Below are 21,194 nucleotides of genomic sequence, written 5' to 3' on the forward strand. Positions count from 1 at the left end.
TGCTGGTTTAACGTTTGTGGACTCTGACCGCTGCTGGTTTAACGTCTGTGGACTCTGACCGCTGCTGGTTTAACGTTTGTGGACCCTGACCGCTGCTGGTGTAACGTTTGTGGACTCTGACCGCTGCTGGTTTAACGTTTGTGGACCCTGACCGCTGCTGGTTTAACGTTTGTGGACCCTGACCGCTGCTGGTTTAATGTATGTGGACTCTGACCGCTGCTGGTTTAACGTTTGTGGACCCTGACCGCTGCTGGTTCAACGTATGTGGACTCTGACCGCTGCTGGTTTAACGTCTGAGTTTCTGTTGCTACGGTTACCAACTACCATTTAGTCAGCGCAGTAACACACAGCAATAAGGCTATTTGACCAGAACTTCTTTCATAGGTGTCCATTATCACTTTTTAATACAGCCAGTCAGAATCGAGTAGTCACTCAGACCATGGTATAAAACATTTTAAGGTTCTGTGTCGCACAGAAAAGACTCTTTTTGTATGAAGAGTAGAAGAGTCTGTTTTTACCATTTTAAATAATGTTCATTTATATATATGAGTTTATTTTGTTAGTGCCTACCATGAAATCATTACCAGTGGGACAAGGTTTATTCAACATCATGTTTAATTTGTGATCTGAAACTTTAATAACGCGTTTATCCCTTTAAGGTATAACATTTATTTGATTTCAATTGTGTGATCATTATTTCTTTACAATGTGTCACTTTTGGTTTTAATGTTTCCTTTAAGACTAATAACTTAGAGACATACAGACGTTTCCACTATGTTTAATCTGTCACTTTTCAAAATGAGCAGGAAGTTTCACAGTGAACCATCTGTTACCTGAGCTGACCCCTGAAGTCCTGAATGCTCATTGGTCAAAATTTGGTCAGAATTTTAATTGTTTTATGTGAGTCTTGTTAGTGTAGACTGTATGTAGTGTCTGACATAAAGTATTGAATTGAAAGATGCTGACTGGTTGGCTGCAGAAGTTACCGAAGCGTCGATCCGCTGTACCTGACCAGTGAGATCAGGTAACAGATTACCTGGTTGTGTCACATGCAGGTTCAACAAGGGTTTAGATAACGGTACAGTTATGCTTAAAGGAAACCAGTGTGAAAGTCTGAATCAAACTCTGCTGCTAACATGTCTCAGTTCAAACAACTGCATTGATTACAGTTGGGTGACATCTGGAACAACACTGACCATCCAAGAAACATCTGCCTTTTATTTTACGTGTTGATAGGAGAGGTTTATCTGGATCAGCCATTAACTGAGTTTGGTAAAAAAAACAAAAAAAAAAAAACAACAAGCTGAGGTAGAGAATAAAACTTGAAAGGAGGTGTGTTTATTACACAGGGTCATACATGCTTGCCAAAGATGTGTAGACAAATAAATGTCTAATATGTATTTTCAGTCTGTTCTCAGACTCTCTGGCATCTAGCTGACAAATAGGTCAAAACTTAGCTTGAGTGAATAACTCAGCGTTTACCAAAGCTTTAATCAGGTCTGGATTCTTTTAAACACGTCACACACATGTAAGCTAAAGGTACAATGTTATATCTGTCATTCTCAGCTTTAACTATGATGTAAAAATGATCAGAGGTATAAACCACACTTCTAATGGCTGCTGCTTTCATCACACCTCAAAGCAGCTGCTGCAAAATGCTTACCGTGTGTGGATGTTGTAGATGCTGTAGGAGGCCATGAAGGAGTGGCGGTAAACCTGCGACGAAAGAGAAACACATAGCGGGAGATTAATGGATGTCTGACGAAGGAGCAGCGTTGCATGGGATGAAAACAGGCAGAAAATAAATATAAAAAATGTAAAAATAAGTTGACTAATATTATAATAATATTGAAGGAACATAGGACATATTAAATAGTATTATTAAAAATGGTTCTAAACAACAAAGATAACCTCAATATTTCATTGGTAAGAAAATTAAAAGGACAAAATGGATGACGAGGTCAAAAGAAACAATAGATACTGTAAATAAATGTAAATATAAATCATCCCCTGATTCTAATGAAACTGATATGAAAGCAGTAAAAAGGTCATGAGGGGATTTCAGCAGCTCTGACTTCCACCTGGAGCTCGTCATTCCAGGCGGGACATTTCCTAACAGGGTGAAAACGGCTAATGCTGCTCTGTTGTATGAAACAGGGATTGACACCACTTCACTAAATACAGGCCGGTTTCTCTACTTCCTCAGTTTTCCCAAATTGTAGATAAACTATTTAAAAACAGATCAATGACTTTCTGATAGTCTGGATTCAGAGCAAACTTCAACATCATTGGCATTAACAGGATGATCTGAGGAGATCACAGACGGCATCAATCACAACCTGATCCAGCTGCAATATTCCTGGATCTTAAAAAAGCTTTCCACAACATCAGTCACATAAATCAATAAAAGTGAACAGTATGGGAACAAGGGGTAGTTTTCCACTGGGTGAGAAGTTATTTAAGCAACAGAAAACAGTTTGTGAAGTAGGGGGAATATACGTGGCTGTGCTTGGACAAAGCCTGTGGTGTCCCCCAGGGATCAGTATTGGGTCTAAACCTGTTTCTGCTTTTATAAATGACATGCAAAGTTTCAAACATGTTAAAATTTGTTTATTTGCAGATGACACTGATGTTGCTTGTTCTGCGGGTTTATAGGAACTATTTGGGGTTTACAGGAACTACTGGGGGTTTATAGCAACTACTGGGGGATTATAGGAACTACTGGGGGTTTATAGGAACTACTGGGGGTTTACAGGTACTACTGGGGGTTTATAGGAACTACTGGGGGTTTATAGGAACTACTGGGGGTTTACAGGAACTACTGGGGGTTTATAGGAACTACTGGGATTTTACAGCAATTACTGAGGGTTTATAGGAACTACTGGGGATTTACGGGAACTACTGGGGGTTTACAGGAACAACTAGGGGTTTAGATAGATAGATAGATAGATAGATAGATAGATAGATAGATAGATAGATAGATAGATAGATAGATAGATAGATAGATAGATAGATAGATAGATAGATAGATAGATAGATGTACTTTATTCATCCCAAGCTGGGAAATTTAGGTGTTGCAGCGGTACAGTCATTTTGCAGTTGTGCTTCTAAAAGTAGCAAAGTAAAAAACAGTATAAAAATTTCAATATCTACAGACTTATACAAGGAGGTATTTAGCTATACACAGTAAGAAGTGAAAACTATTATAGGAACTATTGGGGGTTCACAGGAACTACTGGGGGTTTATAAGAACTACTGGGGGTTTACGGGAACTACTGGGGGGTTTATAGGAACCACTGGGTGTGTTTATAGGAACTACTGGGATTTTACAGCAATTACTGGGGGTTTATAGGAATTACTGGGGGTTTACAAGATCTACTGGGGGTTTATAAGAACTACTGGGGGTTTACAGGAACTACTGGGGGTTTATAAGAACTACTGGGGGTTTACAGCAACTACTGGGGATTTATAGGAACTACTTGGGGTTTATAAGATCTACTGGGGGTCTATAAGAACTACTGGGGGTTTATAGGAACTACTGGGGGTTTATAAGATCTACTGGGGAGGATCCCTGCTGACATGAGCAAACTGAAATGTGGTTTGACAGAAACAGGTTATCAATAAACTTAAAACCAGATTCATGTCATTTAGCAACAAGAAAACACAAGTACAGATATGTGTATTTGGACTGGAGTCCAAGGAGTTCATGGAAACCATTTTTTTTTGGGACATAGATGATAAAATAAACTTATTCTGGACCACAGAGCCCTCCACGTTTTAGACCATGTTTCGGTCCCTGTGCAGGGTTGGGCCAATACCTACACATGTCCAACACCATCAGCATCCACCCTGCAGGCAAGAGCCGTGACAATAATTCCTACCTCCGGTTCCAGGATCACACAGACTCTATTCTTATAACAGAAAAAGTAAAATTAACTGAGCTGCTTCATTTTCTAACAGCACAGATCATGTAGAAGCAGCTCACTGTCTACTTCTTGGAAATATTTAACAGTTTACCAGAGGTGAGGTTAAAATCTGAAGGAGGGGGTTCATGCAGAACAATAAAAAGTTGTAATGGTTCTTTTTACGTTTGGTTGGAGCTCTAGCATCGTCTAAGCATGACTCAGCTTAAAACACCAGCTGTTCTCAAAATTTATATATTTGTTTATTAAAAATTTCTATTTTTTGAAAATATGTATGTTTGGGGAAACTGTATTCGAGTAGTGGAGAAGGGGTAAGATTAAATAAGCTTATAAGTCAACCTTTTCAGACATGCTGAAATTATGTTATTGATTTATTTTTATTTTTTTTCATATTATTATTGTTATTGTTGTTTTCTTTTGTATGTATCCCTAATTTTGTTTGTTTTCTCACAAGTTTAAAATAAAACAAAGCAAAGCAAAATGTAAACAGATGTTAGCTGTTCTCGCTGCTGTGGTCTCCAGAAGGTGCTGTTTGCATGGTGACAGATGGGGGACGGGAAACTTTATCCCTGTCTTAGAAAGCGGTCATGCTCACAACATCTCTGCATGGAACACCTGAGACAGACGAGGAGTAAGGCGCTGCATGTCAGCCTCTCTGATACTCAGAAAGCTCAGAAAAAAGCCAGAATTTGACTTTACTATAAATTACTGAAGTGACACAAAGACCAAAGTTGATGGATGGATGGATGGATGGATGGATGGATGGATGGATGGATGGATGGATGAATGGTGGATGGATGGATGGTGGATGGATGGATGGATGGATGGATGGATAAATGGATGGATGGATGAATTATGAATGGGTGGGTGGATGGATGGATGGATGGATGAATTATGAATGGGTGGGTGGATGGATGGATGGATGGATGGATGGATGGATGGATGAATTATGAATGGGTGGATGGATGGATGGATGGATGGATGGATGGATGGATAGATGGATGGATGGATGGATGGATGGATGGATGGATGGATGGATGGATGAATTATGAATGGGTGGGTGGATGGATGGATGGATGGATGGATGGATGGATGGATGAATTATGAATGGGTGGGTGGATGGATGGATGGATAGATGAATGGATGGATGGATGGATGGATGGATGGATGGATGGATGGATGGATGGATGAAGGGTTTTATAAACAAAATGTAATTGATTGATTGACTTGACACATGAGACATCAGTGAAGAATAATCATTGGTGGGTACATGTCTGGTTCATCTTTAGCCAACATTTGAGTTTTGTTTTAAATATGTTGAATGTGGCCCGGTCTCTAATATTAGCCAAATTATCCTTCCAGATCATCTTCAAACTTTCCTTCCTGTTAAATCTTATAGTAACCTGATAGAGGTTAACAGCTGCAGATGCATTGGGACTGCACGGTTCTGGTGGCTTGGTCCACCTAACACTGGGTCCAGTTCAACACAAAGATCTAAGAGCCCTGCCCTAGGGAATCTAAACTGGAATTTCAGCCAGTTGTCATCATGGAAATCTTTGCGCTCTCTAAAAATCTCTCCATCCTGATCCTGCCGTTAATCTTCCAGCAGTGCCAGCGCATCCAGTGTGAAGCCAGTGTCACTGCAGTATTTATAAGTTTACTCATTAATTACACTAATTACTACACATCTTGTCACAAATAATGTACCAATAAGTGGCATTGCTATATAATTTGAAGGTATAAGTATGAAGATACTAAGCTGTAACTCTTAAAACGAGTGCTTACGGACTGTATGGCTTCATCCAGGAACACGTCTATAATACTGCAGGCCTCCGTGTTTATGATTATGAGCTCCTACATGTCAGATATGTGCGGTTAAATGCACGAGATGACCGTAGCTTAAAATCACCTGCTAGTTTCTCGTCTCCAAAATGTTTGTGTGCAAAGTTCAGAGTTTGTGTGCAGGTGCGCACATTCTCCCAAGTTTGTTTTTATAAATCACAACCTTTACGCAGAAAGTGATGTTCAGGTCCGTGTACTTCGCGACCATCTATTTTTTGTGTTGATATTGAAAAACAAAAATCAGAAATTCATCTGATTTCCGATTTTCGTTTGGAGGAAGGTAAACAAAAAACCAGAAATGATTCATCTCCCGTTTTTCGTTTGGAAATTGGAAATTGAAAAACAAAAAACGAGCCTTTATCTGATTTTCTATTTCGGGTGTACTTTTACAGAAATCAGGAAATAAAAAACGACTGTAATTCTTTTATTCAAACTTGCGTTAACTTAAACCAGAAGTACCTTCTTCTTCTACTGCTCCTGCTTCCCTGGTGTATATTACTGAGCCCTTGTGATATGGTTGGCTTGCCGCACGTTTAGCCCAGCCAGACAGTTTTCTGGGATCGCCATGGCTTTAGATGGCTATGGCAACTTTATCGCTGAATTGCAAACCAATGGCATGACTTCTAGTGAAATCGCAGCACAATTGAAGTTGGTGATGTTTGGGGTTACCCATGTTTTAGCCATCGATGGATACAGTGGGAAATTGGTCTCCCATTCTACTATGCCAGTTAAGAACAACCTCAAAATATATGAAGAGGTGTACAAGTAGTGTTAATTGTTGCATGTAATTCCAAAACAGTTGCCTAACACAATGTTATATTGTGAGCATGTCAGAATGACTTTAGACCCTGGTGTCTTTAGATTTTTTTCCCCAACACAAATATGTAAGCATATGTACAACTCATATTGTTTTGGGGTTTTCTTTCTTCCTTTCTTTCTTTTTTTTTTTTTTTTGAGTCTTCAAGGGAAGCAACAATGGCCTACGGGTTGTGGGATCAGCTTCAAGCAGACTGTGGGACAGAATTCCACTTGAGTCTGTTCAGGCAGGACAAACTCTCTGGCTACAGATATAGCACAGATAGGCCAGCATTTCTGCAGACTCCATCAACATCAGTAGGTTTTCATTGTTTGTGTTCTTCTTCTGCATGGTACATTGTGAAACTGGCATGCTGTTGCTCAGCAGGAATGGCTTGGTTTGCAGTTTTAAAAATATACTCCATCATATATTTTAAGTTATCTTGTTTGGCCTACATGAACTCTGGTTATTCTTCACATGCATTGCTGTTTTTTCCTCTTTACTTTCAGAACCATCGCATTGAGCGGATTTGGGTAGAGGTTTGTATGTTAAAAACAGCATGAATGTTTTTTTTCCTCCCTTGCTGGGAGCCAATACATTTGTTGAACTGAAATTAGATTTTCCAAATATTTACTGTATTTTCCAGACTATAAGTCACAATTTTTTCATAGTTTGGCTGGTCCTGCTACTTATATATCAAAATATATTGAAGTTAACATGGGTTTAAACATTAGTTCAAATGGACTGACAATGAACCAAGAAGTAAACGTTACTGTGTTGTGACAACTATATGCTGTGCAGAATGTAAATCCAAAAAGGGCCTTATCTCCATCAGTAAAGTTAATTTTGGAGTGTGAGAGGTGTGAGGGAGTGTGAGAGGTGTGAGGAGTGTGAGAGGTGTGAGGGAGTGGGAGAGCTGTGAGGGAGTGTGAGAGGTGTGAGGGAGTGTGAGAGGTGTGAGGAGTGTGAGAGGTGTGAGGGAGTGTGAGAGGTGTGATGGAGTGTGAGAGGTGTGAGGGAGTGTGAGAGGTGTGAGGGAGTGTGAGGGAGTGTGAGAGGTGTGATGGAGTGTGAGAGGTGTGAGGGAGTGTGAGAGGTGTGATGGAGTGTGAGAGGTGTGAGGGAGTGTGAGAGGTGTGATGGAGTGTGAGAGGTGTGAGGGAGTGTGAGGGAGTGTGAGAGGTGTGATGGAGTGTGAGAGGTGTGATGGAGTGTGAGAGGTGTGAGGAGTGTGAGAGGTGTGAGGGAGTGGGAGAGCTGTGAGGGAGTGTGAGAGGTGTGAGGGAGTGTGAGAGGTGTGAGGAGTGTGAGAGGTGTGAGGGAGTGTGAGAGGTGTGATGGAGTGTGAGAGGTGTGAGGGAGTGTGAGAGGTGTGAGGGAGTGTGAGGGAGTGTGAGAGGTGTGATGGAGTGTGAGAGGTGTGAGGGAGTGTGAGAGGTGTGATGGAGTGTGAGAGGTGTGAGGGAGTGTGAGAGGTGTGATGGAGTGTGAGAGGTGTGAGGGAGTGTGAGGGAGTGTGAGAGGTGTGATGGAGTGTGAGAGGTGTGATGGAGTGTGAGAGGTGTGAGGGAGTGTGAGAGGTGTGATGGAGTGTGAGGGAGTATGAGAGGTGTGATGGAGTGTGAGGGAGTGTGAGAGGTGTGAGGGAGTGTGAGAGGTGTGATGGAGTGTGAGAGGTGTGAGGGAGTGTGAGAGGTGTGAGGGAGTGTGAGGGAGTGTGAGAGGTGTGATGGAGTGTGAGAGGTGTGATGGAGTGTGAGAGGTGTGAGGGAGTGTGAGGGAGTGTGAGAGGTGTGATGGAGTGTGAGAGGTGTGATGGAGTGTGAGAGGTGTGAGGGAGTGTGAGAGGTGTGATGGAGTGTGAGGGAGTATGAGAGGTGTGATGGAGTGTGAGGGAGTGTGAGAGGTGTGATGGAGTGTGAGGGAGTGTGAGAGGTGTGATGGAGTGTGAGAGGTGTGAGGGAGTGTGAGAGGTGTGATGGAGCGTGAGAGCCGTGAGGGAGTGTGAGAGGTGTGATGGAGTGTGAGAGGTGTGATGGAGTGTGAGAGGTGTGAGGGAGTGTGAGAGGTGTGATGGAGTGTGAGAGGTGTGAGGGGGTGTGAGAGGTGTGATGGAGTGTGAGAGGTGTGAGGGAGTGTGAGAGGTGTGATGGAGTGTGAGAGGTGTGAGGGAGTGTGAGAGGTGTGAGAGTGTGAGAGGTGTGATGGAGTGTGAGAGGTGTGATGGAGTGTGAGAGGTGTGATGAGTGTGAGAGTGTGAGAGGTGTGATGGAGTGTGAGAGGTGTGATGGAGTGTGAGAGGCGTGATGGAGTGTGAGAGGTGTGATGGAGTGTGAGAGGTGTGAGAGTGTGAGAGGTGTGAGAGTATGAGAGGTGTGATGGAGTGTGAGAGATGTGAGGGAGTGTGAGAGGTGTGATGGAGTGTGAGGGAGTGTGAGAGGTGTGATGGAGTGTGAGGGAGTGTGAGAGGTGTGATGGAGTGTGAAGGAGTGTGAGAGGTGTGATGGAGTGTGAGAGGTGTGAGGGAGTGTGAGAGGTGTGATGGAGTGTGAGAGCCGTGAGGGAGTGTGAGAGGTGTGATGGAGTGTGAGAGCCGTGAGGGAGTGTGAGAGGTGTGATGGAGTGTGAGAGGTGTGATGGAGTGTGAGAGGTGTGAGGGAGTGTGAGAGGTGTGATGGAGTGTGAGAGGTGTGAGGGGGTGTGAGAGGTGTGATGGAGTGTGAGAGGTGTGAGGGAGTGTGAGAGGTGTGATGGAGTGTGAGAGGTGTGAGGGAGTGTGAGAGGTGTGAGAGTGTGAGAGGTGTGATGGAGTGTGAGAGGTGTGATGGAGTGTGAGAGGTGTGATGAGTGTGAGAGTGTGAGAGGTGTGATGGAGTGTGATAGGTGTGATGGAGTGTGAGAGGCGTGATGGAGTGTGAGAGGTGTGATGGAGTGTGAGAGGTGTGAGAGTGTGAGAGGTGTGAGAGTATGAGAGGTGTGATGGAGTGTGAGAGATGTGATGGAGTGTGAGAGGTGTGCGAGTGTGAGAGGTGTGATGGAGTGTGAGAGGTGTGAGAGTGTGAGAGGTGTGAGAGTATGAGAGGTGTGATGGAGTGTGAGAGGTGTGCGAGTGTGAGAGGTGTGATGGAGTGTGAGAGGTGTGAGAGTGTGATAGGTGTGAGAGTATGAGAGGTGTGATGGAGTGTTCAGATTCAGATTCAGATAACCTTTATTTGTCCCACAGCGGGGAAATTGCAGCGCAACAGCAGCAGAAGACACGCAATAGACAACAAATGGTACAATTTAAGAGGATAATAAAAAGAAATGTAAGTACTTAAACATAATAAAACTAAGTGAAATAGTTAAATAAATGACTAAATGTAATAAAAAACCTGTACACAGTACAGGGGATGTGTCTGGGGATGTATATACAAGGTAATGGGTAGTGCAAAAACAGCAGTGAAAAATGGACAGTAAGATAAATGATATGTTATTGCACAAGTCCGTATAGTTCGTTATATTCTTCAGTCTAGCGGGCATTAAGTTTGTTGTGAAGCCTGACAGCAGCAGGCAGGAAAGATCTGCGGTACCTCTCCTTCACGCAGCGAGGATGAAGCAGCCGCTCACTGAAGGAACTGCTCAGAGCTGTCAGGGTGTGCTGGAGGGGGTGGGATGGGCTGTTCAACATGGATGACAGCTTAGCAGTCATCCTCTCATTTCCCACTACCTCTACTGAGTCCAGGGGGCATCCCAGGACAGAACTGGCCCTCCTCACCAGTCTGTCCATTTTCCTCTTGTCTCTGTCCATTATGCTGCTGGTCCAGCAGACTATCCCATAGAAGATGGCTGAGGCCACCACAGAGTCATAAAAGGTCCTGAGGAGTGGGCGCTGCACTCCGAAGGACCTCAGCCTCTTGAGCAGGAACAGTCTGCTGTTGCCCTTCTTGACCAGGGCGTTGGTGTTGTCCGACCAGTCCAGACGGTCATTCAGGTGAACACCCAGGTACTTGTAGGACCTCACCAGGTCGATGTCCATTCCCTGGATGTTCACTGGTACAGGTGGAGAGTTGTTATGCCTGCGGAAATCCACCACCAGCTCCTTGGTTTAAAAAACATTAATGGCCCGAGAGATGTGATGGAGTGTGAGAGGTGTGCGAGTGTGAGAGGTGTGATGGAGTGTGAGAGGTGTGAGAGTGTGAGAGGTGTGAGAGTGTGAGAGGTGTGATGGAGTGTGAGAGGTGTGAGAGTGTGAGAGGTGTGAGAGTATGAGAGGTGTGATGGAGTGTGAGAGATGTGATGGAGTGTGAGAGGTGTGCGAGTGTGAGAGATGTGATGGAGTGTGAGAGGTGTGCGAGTGTGAGAGATGTGATGGAGTGTGAGAGGTGTGCGAGTGTGAGAGATGTGATGGAGTGTGAGAGGTGTGCGAGTGTGAGAGGTGTGATGGAGTGTGAGAGGTTTGAGGGAGTGCGAGAGGTGTGATGGAGTGTGAGAGGTGTGAGAGTGTGAGAGGTGTGAGGGAGTGTGAGAGGTGTGAGAGTGTGAGAGGTGTGAGAGTGTGAGAGGTGTGATGGAGTGTGAGAGGTTTGAGGGAGTGTGAGAGGTGTGATGGAGTGTGAGAGGTGTGAGAATGTGAGAGGTGTGATGGAGTGTGAGAGGTGTGAGAGGTGTGAGAGTGTGAGAGGTGTGAGAGTGTGAGGGAGTGTGAGAGGTGTGAGAGTGTGAGAGGTGTGAGAGTGTGAGAGGTGTGAGAGTGTGAGAATGCTGCAACGCGAGACTCGGCGAGACTTGGCAGAATCAACATGGCGCGCTACTGAAAACAAACGCCACAAGCTAACAGAGAAATATTTTTAAAAAAAATATATATATATATATATTCCAAACCACACTAACCCCGTCACTCTGGATCACATCGAAGAAGATCTCATCAGCCCCACGGATTTCATCGAAGAAAGCTTCCAGTGGATCGTAATGGGCAAGTCTAACGCTGCAGCGACGGCCTCAATAACCCTAAATCCCCCGAAGCGACCAGCCCAGTTTCTCCAACCGGCAGCGATACGACGGATATCCTAATCTCCATCGACGGGAAGCTATCCAGCCTCAATGCCCGGCTCTCCCTGCTGGAAGTTCTTCATCGTGAGTTTCAATCTTTAAAGGAAAGTTTGGAATATAGCCAAAAGCAGGTAGAAGCTCTTGCTACGGAGAACAACATCCTCAGAGACTCGGTGAAAACCCTTACCGAAGGAGCAAGCCCACTATCAGTGGAAAATAAAAAAATGAAAGAGTTAGTCCTAGATTTACAGGCTCGTAGCATGAGAGATAACCTAGTTTTTTCAGGGATCCCAGAGCAGGTGGAGGAAGATACAGAGGCAGCTGTTAAAAAATTCATCAGAACCAACCTTAAACTTCCAGAGGAAAAGGTAAAAGCCATTTCCTTCCATCGGGTTCACCGCATAGGGAAAAAAAAAACGGAGGGCAGACCCAGACTGATAGTAGCTAAATTCGTTCTCCACAAAGAAAAAGAAGAGGTGAAGCGTTGCGGCAGACAGCTTTGTGGGACTGACCTTAGCATGAGCGATCAGTTTCCCAGAGAAATCCTGGAGCATCGCAAGAGCTTGTTCCCCATCAGGAGAAGATTCCTGGATGGAGGAGCCCGCGCTGTCATCTCGGTGGACAAGCTTTACGTCAATGGACAGCTACATCGTGACCATAACACCACTCCCTGCTCTACTGACCTCAGATATGTATCCACACCCTGCACACTTTGCACAGGTGATATAAATGCTAATCAGACTCACTGGGCTTAAGTGACAGAGTTTAATGTTTGTTCACAATAGACAATAATACTGCCAGTCTCTAATGTTCACAAAATGGACTTATATTTTATGGGTTCGTTTTCTTTCTTCACCCACTTCCCCCTCTTTTTTGTCGTTTTCTTCCCGCTTTATTCTTCTTTTCCTCTCTCTCTGCACTCTTTTCTGTTTTTCTGTTTTTCTAGCTGCCACCTCACGGAACCATATAACACTGATGCTAAGCTGCATAGTACATTTAGTAATACCTGCATATATAACCCAACGCTCACATTTATTAATTCAAGTACATTTAATAACATTCAACACAGGCACACAACATTACGCATACATATTCATACACTTACACACACACACATACACATACACAGTTATATCAACAAGAAGCATCCAACACTCACTTTTTCACCACAAGCATGACCATACTTAGATTTATCACTTGGAAAGTGCACGGAGCTGGGACCAGAGAGAAGAGACTAAAAATCTTTAATAGATTAAATGATCTGCAGGCAGACATTGTGTTCTTACAGGAGATTCATATGACAAAAACATCAGTGAATGCCCTCTCTACAACCCAGTTTCCTCATGTTTACTCAGCCTGTTATAACTCCAGACAGAAAGGGGTAGCCATTCTGATAAATAGAAAAGTAACATTCACAGAAATCAGCGTTATCACAGATCCAGAAGGGAGATTCATCGTAGTAAAATCATCTATTCAAAATATGAAGTTATGCTTAGCTAACTTATATGGCCCAAATGTTGACGATCCCTCCTTCTTTCACTCTTTCTTCACATCACTTTCTGAACACACAGATAGCACACTGATCACAGGAGGGGATTTTAACATGGTTCTGGGCTCAGCTGATAGATCTAGTAACACTGTAAATCATCGAAAATGGCAATCCACAAACACTGTAAAACAATATATGGAAGATTTTGGACTTTGCGATATATGGCGGTCTTATCACCCTAATATCAGAGAGTACACCTTCTTTTCCCCAGTTCACCATTCATACTCTAGGCTAGATTATTTTCTGGTTAGCAGCTCTTTGGTGAGATTTCAGAGACCCAGATTAACCCCATCACTATCAGCGACCATGCCCCAGTTTCCTTTACTTTGAGGAACATGAGAATCACACCACCGACTAAAAGCTGGATATTTAATACAGCGTTGCTTAAAGATCCCGACTTTATCAGCTACTTCACAAAAGAATGGGCTATATACTTAGAAAACAATGACAAACCAGGAGTCCCAGCATGTGTTCTGTGGGAAGCAGGGAAGGCGGTAATGTGAGGTAAAATTATGTCTTTTACATCACATAAAAAAAAGAAAGAAAACTCAAAAATATTAGAATTAGAAATAAGAATTAAATCATTAGAAGACGCCCACAGTGCTTCACCAGATGAACCAACGATGAACCAAATAAGGAAGGCTAGACTGGAATTAAATGAAATAATCAACAAGAGAACAGAATTTCTGGTGCAAAGATTACGCTTGGAGACATTTGAACACAGTAATAAATCCGGAAGATTTTTAGCTAACCAGTTAAAAATAAATAAGGAAAAATCTACCATATCGGCTGTTAAAGATTCAGGAGGTAATATTACGCATGACCCAGATGCAATAAACAACATCTTTAGAGATTTCTTTAAAACTCTGTTTACATCACACTTAGATCCATCAGACAAGGATATCCATCATTTTCTTAACAATATAGATCTTCCAGGTTTACAGCAGGAACAAGTCATGGCCTTAGACTCCCCCCCTCACAGTGGAGGAGCTACATGAAGCCCTTAAACATATGCCCTGTAAAAAAGTCCCAGGCCTGGATGGCTTCCCAGCAGAGTTCTATATAGAATTCTGGTCAATGCTGGCCCCGACATTTTTCAAAATGGTGACACAGATAAAGGAAAATGGTTACTTGCCCCCAAACATAAACTCTGCCACCATTACTGTGCTATTAAAACCAAGTAAAGACCCCACAATACCATCTAGCTACAGACCCATATCACTGATAAATGCAGACCTTAAAATACTTTGCAAAGCATTAGCTGGAAGGTTAGAGAAAGTAACTCCTCTCATTACACACCCTGATCAAACAGGCTTTATAAAGGGCAGATTCCTCTGATGTTCCTCTGTTAACATGCGGAGACTAATTAATATAATAGATTATTCTACCATCAATAACCTGTAAACAATAATAGTTTCTTTAGATGCAGAGAAAGCTTTTTATCGTGTCAACTGGAAATATTTACTAGCCACTTTAAACAGATTCGGCTTTGGACCATCTTTCATTAACTGGAATAAAATCTTATACAGTTCTCCTAATGCGAGTGTCAGAACAAATGACCAAACCTCTCCAAGTTTTAATTTACAAAGGGGCACCAGACAAGATTGTCCACTATCCCCCTAACTTTTTGCTATATGTATTGAACCGCTAGCCGCTGCAGTTAGACAAAATAAAGCTATTGAAGGCATTCAGTCCAAAAATATATTTCATAAAATAAGTCTTTATGCTGATGATGTTTTACTATTCCTCCAGAACTCACAAACGTCTCTATCTGAAACAATCTTACTAATTAATAAATTCTCATCACTGTCGGACTACTCCGTTAACTGGTCTAAGAGTACAGTTCTACCCATCAACTGTAGCTTTCATAATCTACCCAGCATCACCTTAAAATCAGGTAACATTAGATACCTGGGTGTAAATATTCCCTCCAGGCTCTCAGAACTAACAAAACTTAATCACATTCACCTTCTTAAGACTATAGAAGATGATCTTGCTCGCTGGAAAGCTCTACCCATTTCACTCATGGTGAGAGTTGCCACTATAAAAATGATGGTTCTACCCAAAATCAACTATTTGTTTTCTATGATTCCTATGAAACCCCCGTCTATCTGGTTTAAATCGCTAGAATCACACATCTCCCGATTTCTCTGGAAAATTAAACCACCCCGGATCAGTTTAAAAACTTTACAGAAGCCGAAAGATTAAGAAGGGGAGGATTAGACCTGCCTAACTTTCAACATTACTTCCTAGCTAATAGATTGCAATATGTCCTAAAATGGCTCAAACCTAGTCCACTAGATGACCTGTGGATAGACATAGAACAAACATTTTGTGACAATTTGGAAATTTCTGATCTTCCTTTTTTCAGCTTAAGTATAAACAAGCAAAAGTGCTTTAAAAGTGTCAACATCAGCACTTCTCTGACAGACTGGTGGGAATTTCTAAAAAAAAAACAACTCCTCAGTAATACCATGTAAACTAACACCCATCTGGAACAATCCTGATATTCTACTAAACAAAAATATGCTAAACTTTAACCAATGGATTGACAAAGGAATTAAATGCTTTGAACATATTATCCATAACAGAAACATTTTATCTTTTAATACACTTTCATCACAATATGGGATTAACAGCAACAGATTCTTAGAATATCAACAACTCAAAACCATAATACACACACATTCCCCTTCACCAAACAGACCTGGAACTTCCTCTAATAGTAGCAGATTTTATGGACCTCTGTACCCCTAAATTACTTTCAAAAGTATACAGATTAATGTTAAAAATAGATGACTCAAATTCCCTACCTACTTCAAAATGGGAGATAGATTTATCCATCAATCCCAGTCAACCATTTTGGCTACAAATATGTCTTAATGCCTTTAATATGACAGACAGCCCAAATTTACAACTCATGCAATACAAAGTCCTCCATAGAACGCATTATACAGGACAAAGGATGTTCAAGATGGGTCTTAATCACTCAGATATCTGCACACAGTGCACAGGTAACACAGCAGATGATCACTTACACGCTTTATGGCTTTGTGCACCTGTCCAGAAGTTCTGGAATAAGGTTTGTGAGGATTTATCAACATGGGTTAGATGCAACATTCCTGAATGTCCTAAACTTTGTTTACTGGGTGACCTAAGTGACATCAATATAGACACTAACAAAGCACATATGGTCCTCACGGCCTTATGTATCGCAAAGAAAACTATTCTAGTGAACTGGAAGTCTAAAATCAATCTAAATATTAACCAGTACAGAAATCTCCTGTTGGATCACATCAGTCTAGAGACTGTATCGGCATCCATTAAACACCAATCAGTTAACTGTCAGTCTCCCTGGACCCCGCTGATTAGTCACATCACGTAGTGGGAAGGGGTGCTGGGGTCTAGTCGTTCTGTGGGGGTCGGGGGTGCGGCTGGCTGGGGGGCCTTGGGGGTCCATCGGCCCTGGCCGTTTCTCTGGGTCGGTGGTCGGGAGGGCCATTAGGTGGGGGACGGTGTGTCTGACTGGATCTGGGCCTTGGGGGCCTGGGGGCTGGTGCTCACTGGGGGCTGGCCTAGGGCTGGGTGGCCGGGTTGTTGTGGTGGGGGTCAGGCGGGGGGGGTGCCCCGAGGTCTGGGAGCTGCCTCCCTCCAGCTTGGGAGACCCTGCCTGGGCCTCGGGGGGGGGGGGGGGGGGGGGGGGTCTTGGTCACCCTGGGCATGCTATCGGGGTCGGGCTGATCCGATGCCAGGCAGGTACCCTTGGGATTACAATGTGTCCATTGGGAAGAAGGGAGGGGTAGGGGGAAGGGGGGCGGCGGGGGTCCTGGTGGGCAGTGGGGGGGATTAGGGCTCATGGGGGTGGAGTCTGCTCTCCTTCTCGCTCTCTCCCCTCCCGCCAGGGGCTCCTTCGGGGTGGATGGGGGCGCTGTGCCTTGGACCCGACCAGGATATGTGTGTGCAACCTGGGGCTCTCTGATCCCCTGGTGTGGTGGCGTGGGCTGCCGGGGGTGGGTGGGCGTCCGGGGCGCTGATGCGTTGGGCTCTTGGCTGGGCCGGGCCTTTGCCCCTCTTCCCTTGGGTGGTCTTGGGGAGGCGGGGGCGCCTACAGCAGCCAGCTGAGGAGTTGGCTGCCTGGGACAGAGATCTCTCTCCCAGTTGTGCCCCTCTCCGAGCCCCTCTCCTCCCCCGCCACCCCACATCATACACACCACACATAGGGCACTGCGGGGCGGGTGGAGGCGGTGGGTTTGGCTGAGGGGTCCCCATTGCGGGATCCCCCGGTGGACCCCTGCGACTGCCTGCCCCACCAGACCCTAGACTCCCTGGGCTGACCCTGGTCGGTGTGGGAGGGGGTGAGAAGGGGTGGGGGGGTGAATGGGAAAGGGTAAAGAGGTTTTTTTTTTTGTTTGTTTGGGGGGGGGGGACCTGCGGACATGTTCTTGTCCCTGGGGTGCCTAGCCTTGGTGTTCAGTTGGCGTGGCCCGCGGTGGTTTTGCCTGGGGCGGTTGGGCCCCGTCAGGTTCCTGGGTGGGGCTCTGCTGGGGGGAATGGGTGGCCCTTGGGTCTGTGGGGTGCCTGCCCTCGGTGCGGCCCGCACCGCGGCTCCTGGTGCCCGCTGGGCCTGCTCGCCATCGCCCTGGGCTGCCCGGTGCCCCTGCCCCGTCGCCCCTGGGGGGCTCCTGTCTGGGGGCCCCTCGGCTCTGGTCCGGATGGGCCGCTGCTCTGTCTGCTTTGGCTGTCCTGGGCTTGGTGCTCTGTGGACCTGCTGGGCCTTTGGGGCCTCGGGCTCCCCCCGTCCCCGGCTGATGCTTCGGGGTGCGGCGTGATCGCGGCCCCCTTGCGGGTATGCATTTCCTCCTTGTTGCATGGCCACACATGCATGTTAACACGTGCATGCTCACAAACGTGCTCATCTCTCCATCCGCTTCTCACTAGATGTAGCTGATGTTTGTGTGTTGGTACGTTCATCTGCAGGTACGTTTGATGACTATTGTAATTTTTTATATCATCATCATTCTATCTTTCTTTCGGTATCATGTAGTACTGTGGTAGTTTATGTTGTTGTTTTTTTTGTGATATGTTCTGGGCAGCATAGACAACTGTTATTTCCACATTTTAATCCTGTCCTTTTTTCCCCTTTTTTTTTCTCTCTCTCTTCCTCTATCTCCCTGTCAGGTTTGGCACTGACATATAAAGACTAAAGAAAATAAGATTACAATAAAACTAATAAAAATATCAAGGGCAGCCATGTATATAACATGTCTCCCTTGGTAGAGCAAATCTGTCAAGCAAAATATGGCACACAGACCACCTTTCTGTATGTTAGGATGTTGGACAGGACAGAGTTACTTTTGGACATCTGACCACAGTCAACTACAAAATAAAGGCCTGCCTGATACATCTGCAAGATCAAGAGGTCTTCAAAATGCAAGATGGGGTTACAAAGTTCTGTGTTTCAACACTGGCATGCTAGGTTGCCAGTGTTGGCATCAGCCGCTTTGTTGAGTCATGGAATGCCCATAGAGTGACAGATGGTTATATTTTCATGCTCTTTGTAGGCTCTTAGCTTATCTGTCTTTATTCGTAATAGTTTAAGACAAATCTAACGAGCAGTAATGACCAATTATGATCTGATATACTGGAAATTGACTGTTTAATTCCTTAACATGCAACTCATGTCCCTTTTGCCCATTTTATAACATATTGCAGGGAGAGGGATCCCCAATGTTTTGGCATCAGATGGCTGTGCAGTCAAGCTTGCTGAGAACCTTCTTCCTTGTGCCTCAGTAGCAGCAGACTGGTATGATGCTGAGAAGGGTTCATCCCTGGCTAGGATCTCAAGTTTTGGAACAGATCCTTTTATGACTGATGAAGAAAGACAACAGGCTGTTAGGCGATTTTCAGAGGCTTTTGAGGACATCACAGCCCTACTTGATGGCATCATCAGTGACAACCCAAGGCCCTTTCTGGATGCTCTGCAATACCTTGTCCATGTATGCAGGCAATGAAAGATGAGAAAAAAAAAACAAAAAAAAAAAAAAAAACATGCAAATTACTTTAATGGATCATTTATTCCTACTGAGTAGATTTTTTCTCCCAATAAAGTAACTTCAAAAGGGTTGAATTATCTTTTCTTTTACAGTGCACAATTTAGACAGGTTTAATCCATGAATTACAGTACAAAAGAAATAAAAAAAACAACATATTTAGCCATTACCTGAAATATGAAATAACATTGAACTTACTTCAGAATAATAGATGATTTTAACAACAATCAGCTGCTACAGTAAAATAAAGTACACATGTAGGATTAAAATTTACAGCAGGGCTATCAGAACTATAACTGAAAGTGCAGACATTTATAAATAACAGGCCCGGACTAAACAAGAAAGGTAAAAGACAAAAAAAAGCGATCAATTGATCAATGATTTAATGGAGGCCAATGCAGCATCCAGACCCTTAACATAGTGGATGCTGGTCTCAAAGTTGGGGCTTCTGCACTTCAGGCAGTGGTCTGCATTTAGAAGCCACAGCCTCACACAGGCTCCACACCCCACCAGCGAGCAGCAACACCTACTGAATGTGGGCTCATCCATAGTAGCTGCAAGGTTTTAAACACATAAAATACTTATTTAGATAAGTGATAATAAAACAAACAGATTATTTAAATTTACACATCTAAATTAGCTGAAGGTTATATCTTGTACTTCACAAGTAGGCCTGCCTTTGTTACATATGTACTACATATCTTTACAAATAAGGCAAGAAAAAGTCTCTTTTGCTGGCTGAATGTCTGATTCCTTAACTTTACTTTTGGCCATCTCAGACAGCTGTTTGATGCTATCTGAGATGTCTCGGAGGCTCTCAGCAGCATCCTTCAGCTGTTCAGTTTTGTCTATCAGCTCCTGAAGATGACTTTCCTCAGCCCGCCGACTTACATGTGGGAACAAAAAAGAAGAAAATAAAGACAATAAAGGATAATACAATAAATATTTCAACACTTCTTTGTTGTGCACATAAGAAGCACACAATGTAATTCACAGCCCAAATCAGATTTTGCTTAATACCATATCTTGTATTACCTTGTTTTGGCCTGCCGCCCATTTTAGAATTCTTGGAAATCATTTTCCAGCAAAGTAAATATCTTCCTGGAATTTTGCTTCCAGTAATGGAGCCTAAGGCCCAATCCCATTTCACCCCTTGGCCCTACCCCTTACCCCTACCCCTTGCCCCTTACCCCTTAAAACGGAGCTAGAAGGGGTAGGGCTGAAAAGTCCACCCCTACGAATTGGGACACCCCTTCAACAGTCACATACGTCATCAGTAGTCACTAAAGAACATTTTACACAGATACTGGAAGAAACTAAATAAAAAAAAACAATAAATATTAGCCGGCATTGCTCTTAAAGTGTATTCTTAAAGTGTATTCCAGCGTGAGAAATCGGAGGTTTAGCGTGAGAGCGTAAGAAGCCATTCAAATGCACGAGTCTAACGGCCGATGCGTGAGAGTAGCCCTGTAAACAAACGCAGCGTACCGGCTTGCACAGTGGTTCACCACGGTCTCGTGCTGCTACATGCTGCTGTCAAACATGACATGAGAGAGATCACTCCACAAGAGCGTTCAGTCGAGATACTGCATAGTGAAACCTGTTGTCATACACAGTCTATGGTGCAGTAAGATGGGGGGGGGGGGCTAATGAAAACTATCGCGGCGGCAAACTTGTTGCGCTCATTTTTTCGTTACCGTGCAATTAATTGACTTATTGCTTATCGACAGGCATATGTAGGACGCAAAGTACGAATTTTGCATGCCATTAAAATTAATCGTGTTTGCTGGTATACGCTGTTTTCTCTGTGCCTTTTTTTTTTTTTTTTTTTTTTTGCGAGTGTGTGTTGTCCTGCATCTCAAGAAAGCGTGATGTGCGTAGAAACACTTGCTTTCTCATATAGAACAGGAAATTTTTCATACCCCTCCGTTTCAAGTGTGCCTCTGAAAAATCTTCGTTTGAAGGGGTATATAGCCCTACCCCTTACCCCTACCCCTCGGTCCTAA

General features: G+C 44.0%; 1 protein-coding gene across 1 annotated transcript in view; it reads right to left on the bottom strand.

The window, feature by feature from the left end:
- LOC121650879 (inactive dipeptidyl peptidase 10-like) overlaps positions 1-21,194 on the bottom strand; it is a 282,313-nt gene that overhangs the window by 91,403 nt on the left and 169,716 nt on the right. Inside the window, exon 6 of the mRNA XM_042002663.1 lies at positions 1,664-1,716. Within this exon, the coding sequence (XP_041858597.1) occupies positions 1,664-1,716 (53 nt within the window). The remainder of the gene's footprint in view (positions 1-1,663; positions 1,717-21,194) is intronic.

The sequence above is a fragment of the Melanotaenia boesemani genome, chromosome 12 (assembly GCF_017639745.1).
Source record: "Melanotaenia boesemani isolate fMelBoe1 chromosome 12, fMelBoe1.pri, whole genome shotgun sequence".
Taxonomy (NCBI): domain Eukaryota; kingdom Metazoa; phylum Chordata; class Actinopteri; order Atheriniformes; family Melanotaeniidae; genus Melanotaenia; species Melanotaenia boesemani.